Consider the following 14,863-nt stretch of genomic DNA (forward strand, 5'->3'; position numbering starts at 1 on the left):
ATTCAACCCTGTCCATCTTCCATAGTGCTGCTCCTGTGGCCCGTGTGCCTCCAGCCTCCAAAGCAGACCACCAGAGGCCATACCTAGGCTCCCTGGGGCCATCCATCCTCATATCCACTGCAGCCGTTCACAACCTTCCCAGGCAGCCCTAACCCTTTTCTCTGAAAACTATGATCAAATCAGCACTACCATTTTCACTTGAAAGAGTGCATTAATAGGTTACTTTCTTCCACTCACCATCTTGGTGACTTCTCAGACCATAACTTTATTTCCTGTTCACTACTACCCGGATATATATCCTATCTCTCATTAGACTGTAAGCTTCTTGAGGGCAGGGACTTTCTCATTTTAAATAATAGAGTAAATAGAGTGCTGAATCTGGAGTCAGGAAGACCTGAGTTCAAATCCAGCCTCAGAGATTTCTTAGCTCTGTGACCCTGGGCAAGTTATTTAGCTGCAGGCTGTCTCAGTTTCCTTAGTTGTAAAAAGAGGATGACATCATAGCACTTACCTCCCAAGGTGGTTGTGGGATTAAAGGAGACAGTATTTGTAGAGTGCTTAGTACGCTGTAGTACTAGGCAGTTAACAAATACTTGTTTCCTTCTAGTCCTTCCTTCAGTGTATACGTGTATTAGATTTTAGGCTCCTTGAGGATAGACACTTCTGTTTTAAATCTTTGTTTCCCCAGTGTCTTCCAACAGTGCTTTGAATATAAGATGCTTTCAATGAACTGCTTTGAATTGAATTGAATTGAGAGTGAACTAGAATTTTGGCAGTAGGCAGGAAAAGAAAGGAGTTTTCAGATGTGTAGTCAAAGACTTAGCTCCCATTGATGAGTGTTGGCAGTCAAAGAATCACGAAATATGCAAGTTGGCCATCTGATCCACCATATAATGAGAAACCCTTCTTTAGCATATCCAAGAAAGTGTCACCTGGCATTTGTTTAAAGGCCTCAGTCAAGGGGTCGTTGCCTCTTGAGGCTATCCTTCCTACTTTGGAGCCCAACGTTGCCTCTCAAGGTAGCCCATTGTACTTTGGACCCCTCCTTTGGAGCATTTCCTCACATCCAGCCTTATTTTCTTCTTTGGACCTTCTCTCAGTGCTCCTAGTTCTGCCCTCTGAGGCCAGACAGAATAAATCTAACCCTCCTACACATTAGCCCTGCAAATATTTGAAGACAGCTACCATGTTCTCCATTAAGCCTTTTCGTATCCAAATTAAACATGCCCCATTTCTTTAACGGATCCTATTGTATATACTCTGCTCCTCTCCCTCATCCTTCCAAAATGTGCAGTGTGGAACAGAATACAGAGTGACTGAGGCTGACTGGAGAGAGTGGTATTGGCATTCACAGGATTCAAAAAGCCAGAGGAGGGACACATTTTGAGGGAAAATGTTGCTGTGGCTTGTGGCCATGTACAAAGACCTCCTCTTAATGCTGCTGCCTCTGCTTGTTGCTCTGCTCTCAATCACTGCTTTTCTGCATCTGTCACTTAGACCTCTTGGTTCTTGGCCTACATAAAGCCTTGCTCCTTTATTATTTAATTGGTTATGTCTCCCTCATCATGGCTGCTCCAGTACAGCCAAGGTTCTCTACTCAGACCACTCCTCTTCTCCCTGTGGACCCATTTCATTGGTGTGTTCATCCATTCCTTGATTTTTTTCTACTACTTGGAGATTACCGACTTCTTTGGTGTCCTTCCTTTTCTGTGGCACATTACTGACTGTGGTCATTGTATGTAGAACTGAGCATCCTGCCAAAAAGTCAAGCTCAAAGCAGTATGGTAACACTAAGTCTTCCCCTTCCCAGTTCTTGAGGAAAGGGGCATGAGGGTTTTAGAACTGGAATGTGACCAGTCCTGTCATTTTACAGATGTAGTAACAGTCTCAGCCAGGTCAGTGACCTGCCAAAGGTCCCCTGGGTCCTGATCCTAATAGCAGAACCAGGATTCAGATGCAGATGTTCTGACTACATATCCAGCACTCTTCCCACTAGATCCTTTTCCCCCCTCAGTATTGCTTGAATTTTATAGAATTCAACTGAAAAAGCATTTAGTAAGTACCTGCTTTTTTTATAGTGCTGACATTACAAAGACAAAAATGAAAGCTTCCCAACCCTCAAAGATTCTCCAGGAATCATTGAATCAGGATCAAAAGACTTAGAGCTGGAAGAGACCTCGGGTCCAGCATAGTCCTGCTCTTTCATTTTGCAGATGAGGAAGCTGCTGCTGTGAAGAGACTTGCAAAGGTCACAGAGCCAGTGTCTTGATTCCTGTCTTTTGACCTTAAAACACAGTGTTCTCTCTCTGGCATCGTGCTAGTTCCAGTGTCCCTCTGTGCCCCCCAAATCCTGATCATGACTGGCCTGGATCTTGAGAACCTTAAACTCCAGCCCCCCCTTCCCCTCCCCCCCAGCTTTGGCTAAAGAAGTTGCCCAATTTATGAACACGGTTAGAAATGACTTAATCACATAAATTACTTGTGCCCCCAGCGCCTCTCCCTCTCCTGCTGCAGCTGGGGCAGCCACTCCCCTTCCCACAGCCTTAGCTCGCTCTCTGGCTTCCCAGGGCTCTCTCCAGTTCTTTCTCTGCCTCCTGTCCACAGTATCCAGAGGAGTCTTGCCTCCTATTCTTGTCTGGTTCTGGAAACCAGCCTGCTCATCACTTGTGCAGGAAGGTGGGTTTAGGGATGTCTGAAAAGTGAGCGTGAGTAAGCTCAGGAGTGCTGGAAGGAGGGGCTTGGCTGGAGATGGGACTGATACCATTATTCTTATGTTTTAGGTGCAGAACTCAAAACATGACCAACAAGATACATAGCCAATGTTCAGAACTAATTTGGCTAGAACTGGAATACAATTGTCGACAGCATATCCACAAGGAATCGGAAAAGCCAATCTAATGGCTAACAAGAAAGAACCTCCGTTCTTTAATGAAGATAACGTGGGACCATTTTACTACAAGCTGCCTTTCTACGAGACTATGGAGCTCTTCATTGAGACACTGACGGGGACATGCTTTGAGTTGAGGGTTTCACCTTTTGAAACTGTCATCTCTGTGAAAGCTAAAATTCAAAGATTAGAAGGTAGTTGTATTCTTAATTCTTATTACTAAGAGTGATGAAAATTCATTTCACGCTATCAGTGTAGGTTAATGTTTTTGAAGTGGAGTGATGTAGGTGGATGGGGTAGAGGAACGTTCCAGAGGGGATGATCCTTCCACCAACGAAGTTTCAGCAGATTTTCTGTAACTTAGAGTAGCAGAGTTGCCTGGGTCCCTGAGAGGTTACATGCCTTGCCCAGGGTCTCAGAGATACAGCTTGAATGTGTGTTCCTTGCTCCAAGGCCATTGTGTCTGCTTTTTCACTCTGCCTGTCATCTCTGCAATGAGCCCATAATAAATAACTTATTTCCTCATCTTATTACCCCATAGTAAATATCTTGTTTTTGATTCTTTTTAAATGCACTGCTTTAACAAACCCAGTTCAGTTGTTGGCTCACTTTTAATGGAAATAGTCTTAGAATTGTGCCAAGAAAAAGTTGTGGCTTTCTGAAACATTTTGTCAAAACTTTTTTGCCATTTACAACTGCTGATTTTTACATTTTATGTGCTTGGGATAGTCATTAGGCCCTGACACCCCCACCCCACCCCCAATTTCTAGCTTTTGTATATGTCCTTTAAGTTCCTGAAACATTTCTCTTGACTCTGCATGCTACTGAAAAGGACGTAAGAATTCATGTTTTTCTCATCAGATTAAGTAGGATCAGCTTCATCAGTGGCCTCCTTGCTTCCTCCTTCAGTGTGTGTGCAGCCAGCTCTGGTTCTAGAGTGGAGAAGTAATAGAGTCTTCCTCCAGCTCTGTCAGAGGTCCGGGGCTCACGGGGGAGGGACTTTAGTCACCTTTTCCTAAGAGAACTTTGACACCTGAGCAGAGAGAGGTGGAGAAAATCTGGGCTTCTTCTAGATAGTACAATCTGGACTTGCTAGTTGCAACATGAGAAACTTTTTCTTTGTTTAACTATTAAGATCTAATGGCATAATTCTATAATAATCCCATTTTGCTTTTAGGTTCCTGTGATGAGCTTAATAATCTACACATAGTCTCAGGAGCGAGTATTTTTTAGACATTTTTGTTGAATAAGCACTTGTAAACTCACAGCTAGGTTTAGAGGATTCAGAATTGGAAGGGATCTCCTTCAAGATTCAGCTTGCATTGGGGCAGCTAGGTGGCAAAGTGGGAGCAGCGGCTCTAGAGTCAGGAGGACCGGAGTTCAGATCTGGCCTCAGACACTTAGAGTGTGTGACCCTGGGCAAGTCACTTAATCCTGATTGCCTTCCAAAAAGATTCCACTTACATCTCACTTTTCCTTTTCTCTTACCTCTACTTTATCCTGTGTACATATCTGGTATGTTTGTCCATGGTTATATGCATGTTGGCTCTTCTATTTCCTCCCCCGTTTGCTAGTGAGCCCCTTGAGGGCAGGGACCATGTGTTTGCCTTTCTGTGTATTCCTAATGATTGCCAGAGTGTCTGGCACGAAGCAAGCCCTTAATTAATGCTTGTTGACTGTGGGAAAGCCATTTGTACCACTCGTCTCCACTTACTGTCCTCTCGTGCTCTTCTTAACCCTCTGTATGAGACTGTGCTCTCAAATTTACCCTTGATCTCTGAATTGCCTTGTCCGCCAAAGCATCTGATGCTGTTGATCACCTAACCTGAATCCCCTCTCCTCTCTGGTCTTCATGACAGTATTCCCTCCTCGTTCTGCCCATCGGACCACTCCTTCTCAGTAGCCTTTTCTAGATCTCCATCCGTGTGACACCCACTAGCCGTGGGTGTGCCCCAACCTGCCGGACTCTTCTTCACTCTGTGCCGTCTCATCCGGTGGTCTGATCAGCTCCCAGGCTTCCACTTCTCTGTGATACTGAGTCAGCCCCCAGACTCTGTCCTGTGTGCTAGCACCGCATCACTCGCTGCCCCTTGGACATCTCGAGCTCAGCATGTTCAGAGTGGAGAGAACTCGTCTTTCCCTCCAAACCCACCCTCCCCTGAACTCTATTATTGTCGAGGACACTTCCGTCCTCTCGGTCACCCAGGTTTACAGTGTCAGAGTCATCCTCAGCTCTGCACTCTGAGTCACTCCCACAGGTAATAGTAGCCGGCATTTACAGAGTGCTTTATAAACATCTCATCTTCTCCTCACAGCTACCCTGGGAGGTCAGTACTATTATTATCCCCATCTTACAGATGAAGAAACTGAAGCCAATAGAGGCTAGCCAAATCTTGTTGTGTCTCCCTTTACACTAGCTCTCTCACATGTCTCCTCTGCATTTGCACAAGTAGTTCGGGCCCTCTTCACCTCCTGCCTAGACTGTTGCTATGGGGCCGTCTCCAGGTGTTCTGATCTGTATCTGGCCTCTGGACCAGGTGGCTCCGGAAGAGGCAGTGAGGCTGGTGACTTTGCACAGCCTCCTCACTTGAATCCAATTCACGTGCAAGTCATAGCATCACCTTCCTGATGTCATGGAGGAACCACAACCACCAGACTATTGCTCTAGGCTTCTAATTCCTTTCCCTGCCTCACGGCTCTTCCTAATCCAGTCCATTAATAAATGAGTGTTTCCTTTCTTCTGCCCTTTCGGTCACTCCTTCCTTCCTTCCATTTATCCATCTGTCTGTCCTCCATCACATGCTAAAATGATTTTTCTAAAGCACAGATCTAACCAGGCCACAGTAAACTCTGGTTCCCTCTTGTCTCTAGGAGCACCCATAAAGCCCTCCATCTAGCACTTAAATCTCTTAGGAACCTGGCTGCTTCCGACCTTTGCAGTCTCCTTCCGTCTTCCTCCTCTCCATGAACTCTGCAGTCTAGGCCAGCATCCAGTTGCTCCCCCTCAGTGCATTGTTCCCCTTTTCTGCCTTTGCACTGCTGCCCCACTTTGCTTGGAATGATCTCCCTTCTCACTTCTGCCTCTTCAGGACTCACCTCTGATCCCCCTTTCTTCAGGGACAGTTAGGCAGCACAGTGGGTAGAGCACAGGAGTCAAGATGACCTGAGTTCAAATCTTACTTCAGATATTTATGAGCTGTGACTCTGGGCCAGTCACTTAATCTCCATTTGCCTCAGTTTTCTTAACTACAAAATGGAAATTTAAGAAGTGGCACCTACCTCCCCCCAAGAAGATCATGAGGACCATGCAAAATAATATTCATAAAGCACTTAGCACGGTGGCTGGCACATGGTAAGCACTCTGAATGTTAGTTAGTTATTAAATGAGGTAATATTTATGAAGCTCTTAGCTTAATAAACACTTGTTTCCTTCCTTCTTTTCCAGTACTCCAGCTGCCATTGCCTTCCACTCTTGAGGTTATTTTCCAGCTTCTCTCTGTGTATCTTGTTTGTTCTCCTAACAGAATATGAGCCCCTCGAGGACAGCGGTTGTTTGCCTTTCTTTGTGTTGCCAGTACTTAGCTCACTGCCTTGTACACTGTGAACACTTAATAAATCCTTGGTGACTTACTAACTATACTTGTCCCTCATAGAAGTGGAAACATAGGCCAGTTTACAAGAGAAGTTACATATGAACAAAGTGTGGCCTACAGTAATCAGTTATCCATGTAACTCCAGGGGACTCTGCAAATGTCAGACCAGGTTTAGCTGAATACACAGAAACTCCACACAACAAACTTCAAAGCAACAGGCAAATTCACTAATTGGACTCTTCTACATTGTCTGGGCAATCTATCTAATGGCCTCCATCTCCAACTCACTTTGTGCACAGGCTACCCTATTCTCTGCTCCGTTGTCCAGTGGCCTTGTGTCTACTAGATACATGCTCACTATTTCCATTTGTCGACCCACTACAGTAGGGATTATGTTGGGGCCATCCGCAGTGTTGGTATGATGGGGAAGATGCAGTGATGCATGCCAAAGGAGAAGGGTTAGTGTGTGTTTCACATCATCCATGCCTCTGAGTTGGTGAAGGACTTCTCTCACCTGACCGTTCCTGGGGCTGTTGATGAGGACAGCTGTGGCACGAACAGCTTTCTGGCTGAGGAAGGCTTTGGGTGTCAGTTGGGAGTGGAAGATTAGTACTCACCTGAACCTCTGTGTGGCAAGTTACATTCTTATTTCTTGTCTAGCCCAACCCCTCCCCTGTCTCCTAAACACTTGGACCCTAAAACTTCGGCCATGCTTCTCCTCAGGCCTCCTCTTGGATCTTCTGATACCTGGTTTTGACTCTTACTCCATCCCTGATTTCACTGCCCTCAGTCTGGTCCTTTCCAGCTAGTCTACTAGTTAACGATAACTTAATCAGCCTGGTCACTTCAGGCCATGCCTGAAGACCTCAAAGGAGAGGGAAACTCCCATGTCCAGGGGCAGCCTATTTCATAGCCCATGTCAGCTTCTGCTTCTGATATATGCTGGCTCTGTAACTGTGAGCAAGTGCCTCAATGAGCTTGGCAGCTGGGCTAAGACTGGACTAGATGTTGCAGAACCATTGGTGATCTGCTTTGTGACTTCTCTACACCAGTATAATCATAGATCTGAACAATACAAAGTATTAAAAATACATTTGTCCCAGTTCAACAGATCAAGTACTGGGTGGCTAATAATAATTAATAATGCCTTTTATCCATTGTCTCTTTCCCCAGATAATAAATGTGTAAGTAATGAGAAATGAGTATTTCTTTGCTAATAAACTGATTTTAATTCTTCATAATTGTTGGGGTTAGGGTTGGAAACACAATGGAACTTTACTGCTACAGAATTTAATTCAGCAAACAGTGGATTACATCTTGGATTTTCTTATAACTTACCTATTCAATAATCCTGCAGCTGTTAAGTAGAACTCAAAACAATATAGTCCTGTATAAAGTAATCCCATAGACCCTGACTACTGAGACTTAAACCAAATGAAGTATTAGGCTGATTCAAGTTAAAGTTTGAGAATATTTGAATCAGTTTTTTTTCCTGGTAAGTAATTCACAAAATACTAGTTAACATTAATTCTAACTAGTTAACTTTGTGCACCTTTGAACCAAACTAAATTTTGAGGTAGAATAAATATATATATATGTAATCCCTTTTTACCCAGAGACTAGAGTTCCCATAATTCTCAAACATCTGGAACATAATCTAAAAATCTTTAAGTAAGCCAAAAAGGTCTCTGAGTAGCTGAAATAGCTAAATCCAGGGTAAATCATAGGAGTAGAAAAGTTCTGAACTTGAAGTCAGGAAATCTGGTCTTGAGTCCCCTCAACTATTCTTAGTAACCCATGTGCCCATGAGTAGCAGGCATGAATCTTTTTAAGCCAGCTTCCTCATCTGTGAAGTACAGAGAAGACTTCATGTACTACTTATCCCCCAGTATTGTCTTGAGGGAAATGCTTTGTGCACTATGAAGCAAGATACAGATGCATTTGTTGTTGTGAGTAAGATCAGAGAACCTTTTGTCTTTCTTTACACATGGTTTTAAGATTGGCAGTCTAGTTTTTCAAAAGGGCCACGGGAGTGCTGCCATAATACCTACATGTGAAAGAGATAGGCAGTATGAAAATAAAGAAAATATGAAGGTTGTTAAAAATGTTGCCCATATATAATTCTATAAATAAAATTGCTTTTTTATCCTCTTGTTTTGGAAATGGTATCAAATTATTTAACCATTGTGATTTTTCTCCTTTTAAGGCATTCCTATCTGTCAGCAACATTTAATTTGGAATAGCATGGAGCTTGAAGATGATTATTGCTTGAATGATTACAAGTGAGTGCACATTTTTAAAAAATTCTGATGGTATTGAAGAGTAATCACACTGATGCCAGTTTGTTTTTCTTTCTACTGCTTTAATTATGTTCCCCAGCTCCTCCTGCATTTTTACAGAGGTTCACAATTCCTCTAGGCATCGGATCCAGATTTGTCATAAGGTTCAAGTCCTTTACTTGAGATTCATCTTTTACTCCTGTGTTCAGACTTCATTTTGCTTTTTTTTTAAATAGTGTTTTTTCCAATTACATGTAAAGAAAATTTTAACATTTTTTTAAAATTTCTTAAGTTCGAAGTTCCACCCACCCACCCAAAAGATTGGTAAGCAATTTGATACAGGTTATATATGTTCAGTCATTTGCATTTCACTTTTGTAAAACTATTTGGCCACTCTTTTTGCCAGCTCATCCTACCTTTATACCCATGTGTTCCCTCTAAGATTCCTTATCTGTAGAATGAGGGGATTGGAGTGGGTCTTGTATAAGGTCTCTTCCACCCCCAAGTCTGTGATCCTTTTATTTTCTAGAAATTTGTCTGTAATGACTTCCTGCTCACAGGTAGCCAAGTTATTTCCCTTTTATTGTAGTCAAAGGATAATTCCATAAAACCTTTCAGTCTTCAGCACTTAATACTGTTTCAAAGAAAAGACTCCCATTGCCTTTCTCCCTGCTGAAGCACTAACATAATATACATACTTAAAAGTCTGCATAAGGTAACGGCTCTTGGTGTCAGGAAGATTGTGGTTCAGGTCCTGTCACTTACACATGCTGGCTGTGACCCTGGCTACCTCCCCCAACCTTTCAGTCACCCAGTCTATCCCCTAAGAGACCCTTAAGCTGCAGAGCTGGTACTGACTGACTTGCATTGATACAGGGAGCTTCCTCACCAGGCATTCCTATGAAATCCCAGGTCCAGTGCAAATAAATACTAAAGACTTATACAAATCATATTTGAGTTTTGATGTTCAAGCAGTTGAACACATATACTTTTATTTTTCTACCTTGAAACATATTAGTTCAAATTTCTTAAAGATAGGTACTGTGTCTGGCCAACCAGCATGATATTATGTGTATTTTGAGCATTAAATACATTTTGGTGATATGTTCTTCTGTTTTTTATCCACAGCATTTCAGAAGGTTGTACCTTGAAACTGGTATTGGCTATGCGTGGTGGACCAATAAATACTAGAAGAGGTAGGCACATGAAGTAAAACAATTTGAATATGAATTTTAAAAAATGTTTAGTTTTCATAGAATTTCAGCTTGAGACATGATCTCAGAGTCTTTCTAATCTAACTTGCACATGAACAAGACTCCCCCGGGACATGTTCTACCAGTGACCATCCAGCCCTTGTGTAGAGTCCTGGTAAGGGGAGGCCCCTCCATCCCACCCCGTTTGGGATGTGATGCTTGAATCTGCCTCTTTGTATCTTCCACCCATCAGTCCTAGTTCTGACCTCTGGGGTTAAGCAAAACAAGTTTCATTCCCCTTTCTTATGACAGACCCTTGACTGTAACAGGGAAATTAGAAAAATCGAAGGTTGGAGGGAGGAGAGAGAATTACTTGTGTTTTGTACGAACTGAATTTAAGTTTGTAGCAACAATTCAGCTAGCAGTTGCTGTGGGGGTGAAAGACCAACACAAGCCCAACAACAAGAACGCTGCCAGCACAGGTTCTTTTGATCTGCTTTACTAAAGAAAGCAACGTTAAGGGTTTGACAAGCTTATTTCAATCCAACATACAAATATCATTCACTTGCTTCAGGGGAAAAAGCCAGCACCCTGAACTTCAGAGCAAATACAAACAAATTACAAAGATACAGTATAAACAGACCAAATATAATTCATAGTTACCAAGAAACCATCAACATCTGGGTGAGCTGAAAGGCACTTAAGAGGGGCTGCCCAGAGTCCTGTACCTCCAGGAGTGAGAGCCTCAAGCAAATAATTCTGTTCTCTCTTTTTATACACTCTTTAGCTGTCATCAAATGTCATCTGATCGACCGGAACTTAGGCTCCTACTATTGGGTCTGTTCTTAGCAGCTCCCTTTAGGACCCTGAGGGCTTCACGCACACATAGGCGTTTGGGCCTGGGGCTTTGCACCCAGTAAGGCTCAATCAAAGACACTTAATTAATTTATCATTCTAAAACAGTAAAAAAGTCCCAATTTAATTGATATTACAAAGTTATACATGGAGTATGTAGTTCAAGATACCTAATAAGAGGTGTAAGATGAAAGTCAGGAAAGAGGTTATCTGTAATTTTCCAGTGTTTATACACACATTACATATATATATATGTACACACATATGTGTGTGTATATGCACACCTATATCATATATACAGACAAATAGCAGTTAGGATTGAGTGCTGGGCTTGGCGTTGGAAAGACGTGAGTTTTATCTTCGGACATTTACTTGTGTGACCCTGGGTCAGTCACTTAACTTGTTTTTTCAGTTTCCTCAACTGGAAAATGGAGATGATAATGGGTCATTGTCAGGATCAAATGACATCGTAATTGTAAAGTGATTGGCACAGTGTAGGTACTTAATAAATTTTGGCTTCCTTTATATCTTGTTTATGTGTAGTTGTTTGAATTTTGTCTTCCCTCATGAGTCCATAAGCTTCTTGAGATCACCTTTTTGCCTTTGACTGGTTTTTGTCTTTTTTGTATTCACAGCACTTAGCACAATGCCTGACTCATAGTAAGCACTTAATAAATGCCTGTTGACTTGACTTGTTGATTTATCGTCTCTTGCCTTCAATTTCTTTATCTTTAAAATGAGGGATTCTGCTGGTTGACTTCTAAAGTTCCTTCCAGTTCTAAATCTCTCATCCTGTGAGCATGTTCAAAATTACTCTCCTGTATTAATGCAAGACCAGAAAGTACTTTTTGAAACATCAAACTGTTATGCATATTCCCTGCAGCTTCCTGTGACTTAATTAAGGATAAGTGTTTCAGCAAGCAGTTAGAGATTATTTACATGGCATGTTTTCTGTGATTCGGAGTAAAAACTTGAATTTCCCACATAAATTAAATCAGAGATTAGACCAACCATACTTGAGTATAAACCTGGCTGAGTGTAAAAGTTGTACATAGATACAGGAATTCTCCTTGATGAATACCGAATCTTTGTACCAGTAAAAGATTACAGTTAAGAAATACCATTTTTAGTCTTCAATTCCTCTTTGGTTTGGATACACATGTATTTATCTTCTTTGAATTCCATTTATGGTTAAAATAGTTGTCTAATATTTCACTTGTTACCTTAAAGAGTTTTCTTAAGCAATTTTCATTTTAAACTTGGGCCAGTTAGGGAAATTTTTTTCCCCAAATTTTGATTTCTCCTTGAGAATGCACTAAGATTTCATTTCTTGTACACATTCCTACTTCCACTAAAGTGCTTCCTTGTGCCTGGAGGTGACCCTGGGTTCTGGAAGTCTGAGCCATTAGACTTCCTACTTGGGCAGGTCCTACCAAGCTGGAAAAGCTGTCTCTGTTACCCGAGCACCAGCCTGGCTACATTTGAAGATGCTCAACAACAGGTTGACTACAAGGTGAGGAATTTTTCAGTCATAGCAACTCTGCAAGACCAGTGATGAATTGCTTTGGTGGAGCCAGTATCCATCAATAAAATTAGAGAGCTCTTAAGAATTGCTAACCTTCTCTACTCCATTGGCTCATGACAGAGTAGACATAACCCTAGGTTCTAGGATGGTAGGCTAGTGGACTACAAGCTCTGGAATAGATTGTTGTAATAGGATTGATTATTGCCCAACTAAGTGTGGAGAGGCTTCTGCCAGATGTGCCAAAAGGGGCAGGGCTAGGGGAAGAATTGTGGTGTTCGGTTGGTTGGTTGGTTTGCTTTTGTCACAATTAAATGATTAAATTATACTCTTGAAAGATTGAAGTAAGAGTTATATATGCTAAATAAGATGATTTGTTTTTCAGAAAGTTTTATTCATGCTTTATGCTTTTCACATTATGATTGTTTTCTGCTGTGTCTATTCCATGCCAATAAAAACCACCCTTGTAATAAATAAAAATGTTTTTGCATTAAAATAATAAATGGATTTGTGGGATACATAGCAACTCAGAAATACATGTAGTATCTTTAAAAGATAGTTATCTCTTTAATTACTGTTCATTTGAAAGATTGCAACCATAAGTCTATCCTTTTGGTTATTGGCGATGTTATCCATAAGTGATGTTGAATCTAGACACTTGAATTTCTTAAAATAATTCTTTTATCTGTTAAGGTTTATTTGTTATGTATATTGTGTTTGATGGAGGTTTTTTCCCCCATGTGCCTATAAGGCCCGTGGGCCCTTCAGAGAGTTGGACAAGGAGTCTCAAAATGTATTTGCTGATACCTTGTTGTTTTCTTGTTTGGTTTGGGTTTTTTGGAAGCAATTAGGGTAAAGTGACTTGCCCAGGGTTACACAGCTAATAAGTGTCTGAGGTTGGGATTGAACTCAGGTCCTTCTGACTTCAGGTCTGACTTCAGACACCTGCCTCTGTTTGCTTATATTCAAAGAATTTAAGGGATTTTTATTATTAAATGTTTCAGATTATAAAATCTTCTTGCAAAAATTTGATTTTATACATATGTGGACTGCCAGGTAGAGCTACATGTAAATTAGGCTTATGACTATAACTGTTATCCATGGTCCTAGTCAGTCAAGCCTATGAGGGTTGCTGTCCAGGTGCTGGGAATTCAATATAATGTCCCCATATCTCCTTTAATGTTGCCTGTGTGACCAGTCTCAGTCACAGCCCTGTGTAGCCTTCTGTAAAGATTTTGTCAGCATTACGAATCTTACTAGCACAGCTTCCAGATAGAAGAACCTTCCAAGAGGATGATAATGGCTAAAAAGGTAATAACATCTTGGTCCTGACACTCCAAATGAGTTCTCAAGGGGATTGCATGTGCAGGAAATCAACAGTGCCTGTCATTGAAAAACAAGAACTTATTCTCTCTTGCATGAATCCTCACTTATCCTGTGCCTTGTTAGGAAGCTGTGTGCTTTTTGGGTATTTTGTGCTATTGCTGTATTACAATATATGAATCCATTTGTCTTCTTTCTTTATTGAGGCTGGGTAAGCAGCTTCCAAGAAGGCCAGTAGTGCCAAGTGGCAATATGTTAATCCCCACCTCAAGTATGAGGTATGACTTCTGACCTTAGAATTAGAGTAATCCTCAGGAAAAAGAATAGAGCGTAGAAGCATCTTTGGAAATCATGTTAATTCTTTCGAAATGAAATCAGTGCCACATAGGTGAAATTTAGTCATTGAACACTTTCTGCCACAACATGAGAGTCAGTTACAACAGTGGTCCTTTTGCAGCATGACACAAAGTATCCATGGTAATGATGTGCTTTGGGGGAACATCTTTCCAAGATCCTCACATAAAATCGCAAACCCTGGGATTTTAAGCTGGAAGGCCTTCCGGCTCTAAACAAAAGCTCTCCGCAGTTCTACCGCAAACCTAGCTTTTAGGTTATAGAACTCATAGAAATAATCTGTTATAAGACTTGGGGAGGACAGTGCAGCCTATGAATTCTCTTAACTGGTTTGAAACCTCCAATGGCTGAAGACCTTGGGAACAGATTCCCTTTGGTTACTCTGCCGTTGAAAGAATCTCCAAGACTGCCCTATACCAAAAGCAGACCCTGATAAACTTCCCTGGGGACAGCTTGTGGTAGTCTCCATCCCCTTCCTGTGGCCCCTCCCCAGCCGTGAGGCAGAACAGAGATTGACTAGGATATTGACTAATTACTACATTTCAGCTTCATTTGCATTAAACAGGACCCTGATATGACTAATGCATCTTCTCATTTGTATAACTTTCTGCCAGGCTCTTCAAGAAAGTAAGCCAAAGTTGTGGAGCCATTGCTTCTTTTGATTCCATATATCTGTACCCTAGCATAATGTACATGGTATGTTACATATTGCTTTTTGGTGACTGGGATTTACTTCCAGTGACAGAGGAGGGGCGAGATGATTATTAAAATTATCATCTGTACTGACCTATTAGGCACTCTGTCTTAGACACTGCACTGACATAATGAAACCTGTTGTGCCTGAAGATGCTACCGAT

At 41.7% G+C, this 14,863-nt stretch overlaps 1 protein-coding gene across 2 annotated transcripts in view; it reads left to right on the forward strand.

Moving 5' to 3' along the window:
* Positions 1–14,863, forward strand: part of ZFAND4 (zinc finger AN1-type containing 4) — a 52,846-nt gene that overhangs the window by 7,037 nt on the left and 30,946 nt on the right. For both annotated transcript variants that reach the window (XR_005008986.1, XM_036736046.1), the window contains exons 2-4: positions 2,781–3,081; positions 8,687–8,762; positions 9,888–9,955. Coding sequence is in view for 1 of the 2 variants with exons in the window: in XM_036736046.1 (XP_036591941.1) it covers positions 2,820–3,081; positions 8,687–8,762; positions 9,888–9,955 (406 nt within the window). In the remaining variant the exon portion in view is untranslated. The remainder of the gene's footprint in view (positions 1–2,780; positions 3,082–8,686; positions 8,763–9,887; positions 9,956–14,863) is intronic.

The sequence above is a fragment of the Trichosurus vulpecula genome, chromosome 8 (assembly GCF_011100635.1).
Source record: "Trichosurus vulpecula isolate mTriVul1 chromosome 8, mTriVul1.pri, whole genome shotgun sequence".
NCBI classification, from domain to species: Eukaryota; Metazoa; Chordata; class Mammalia; order Diprotodontia; family Phalangeridae; genus Trichosurus; species Trichosurus vulpecula.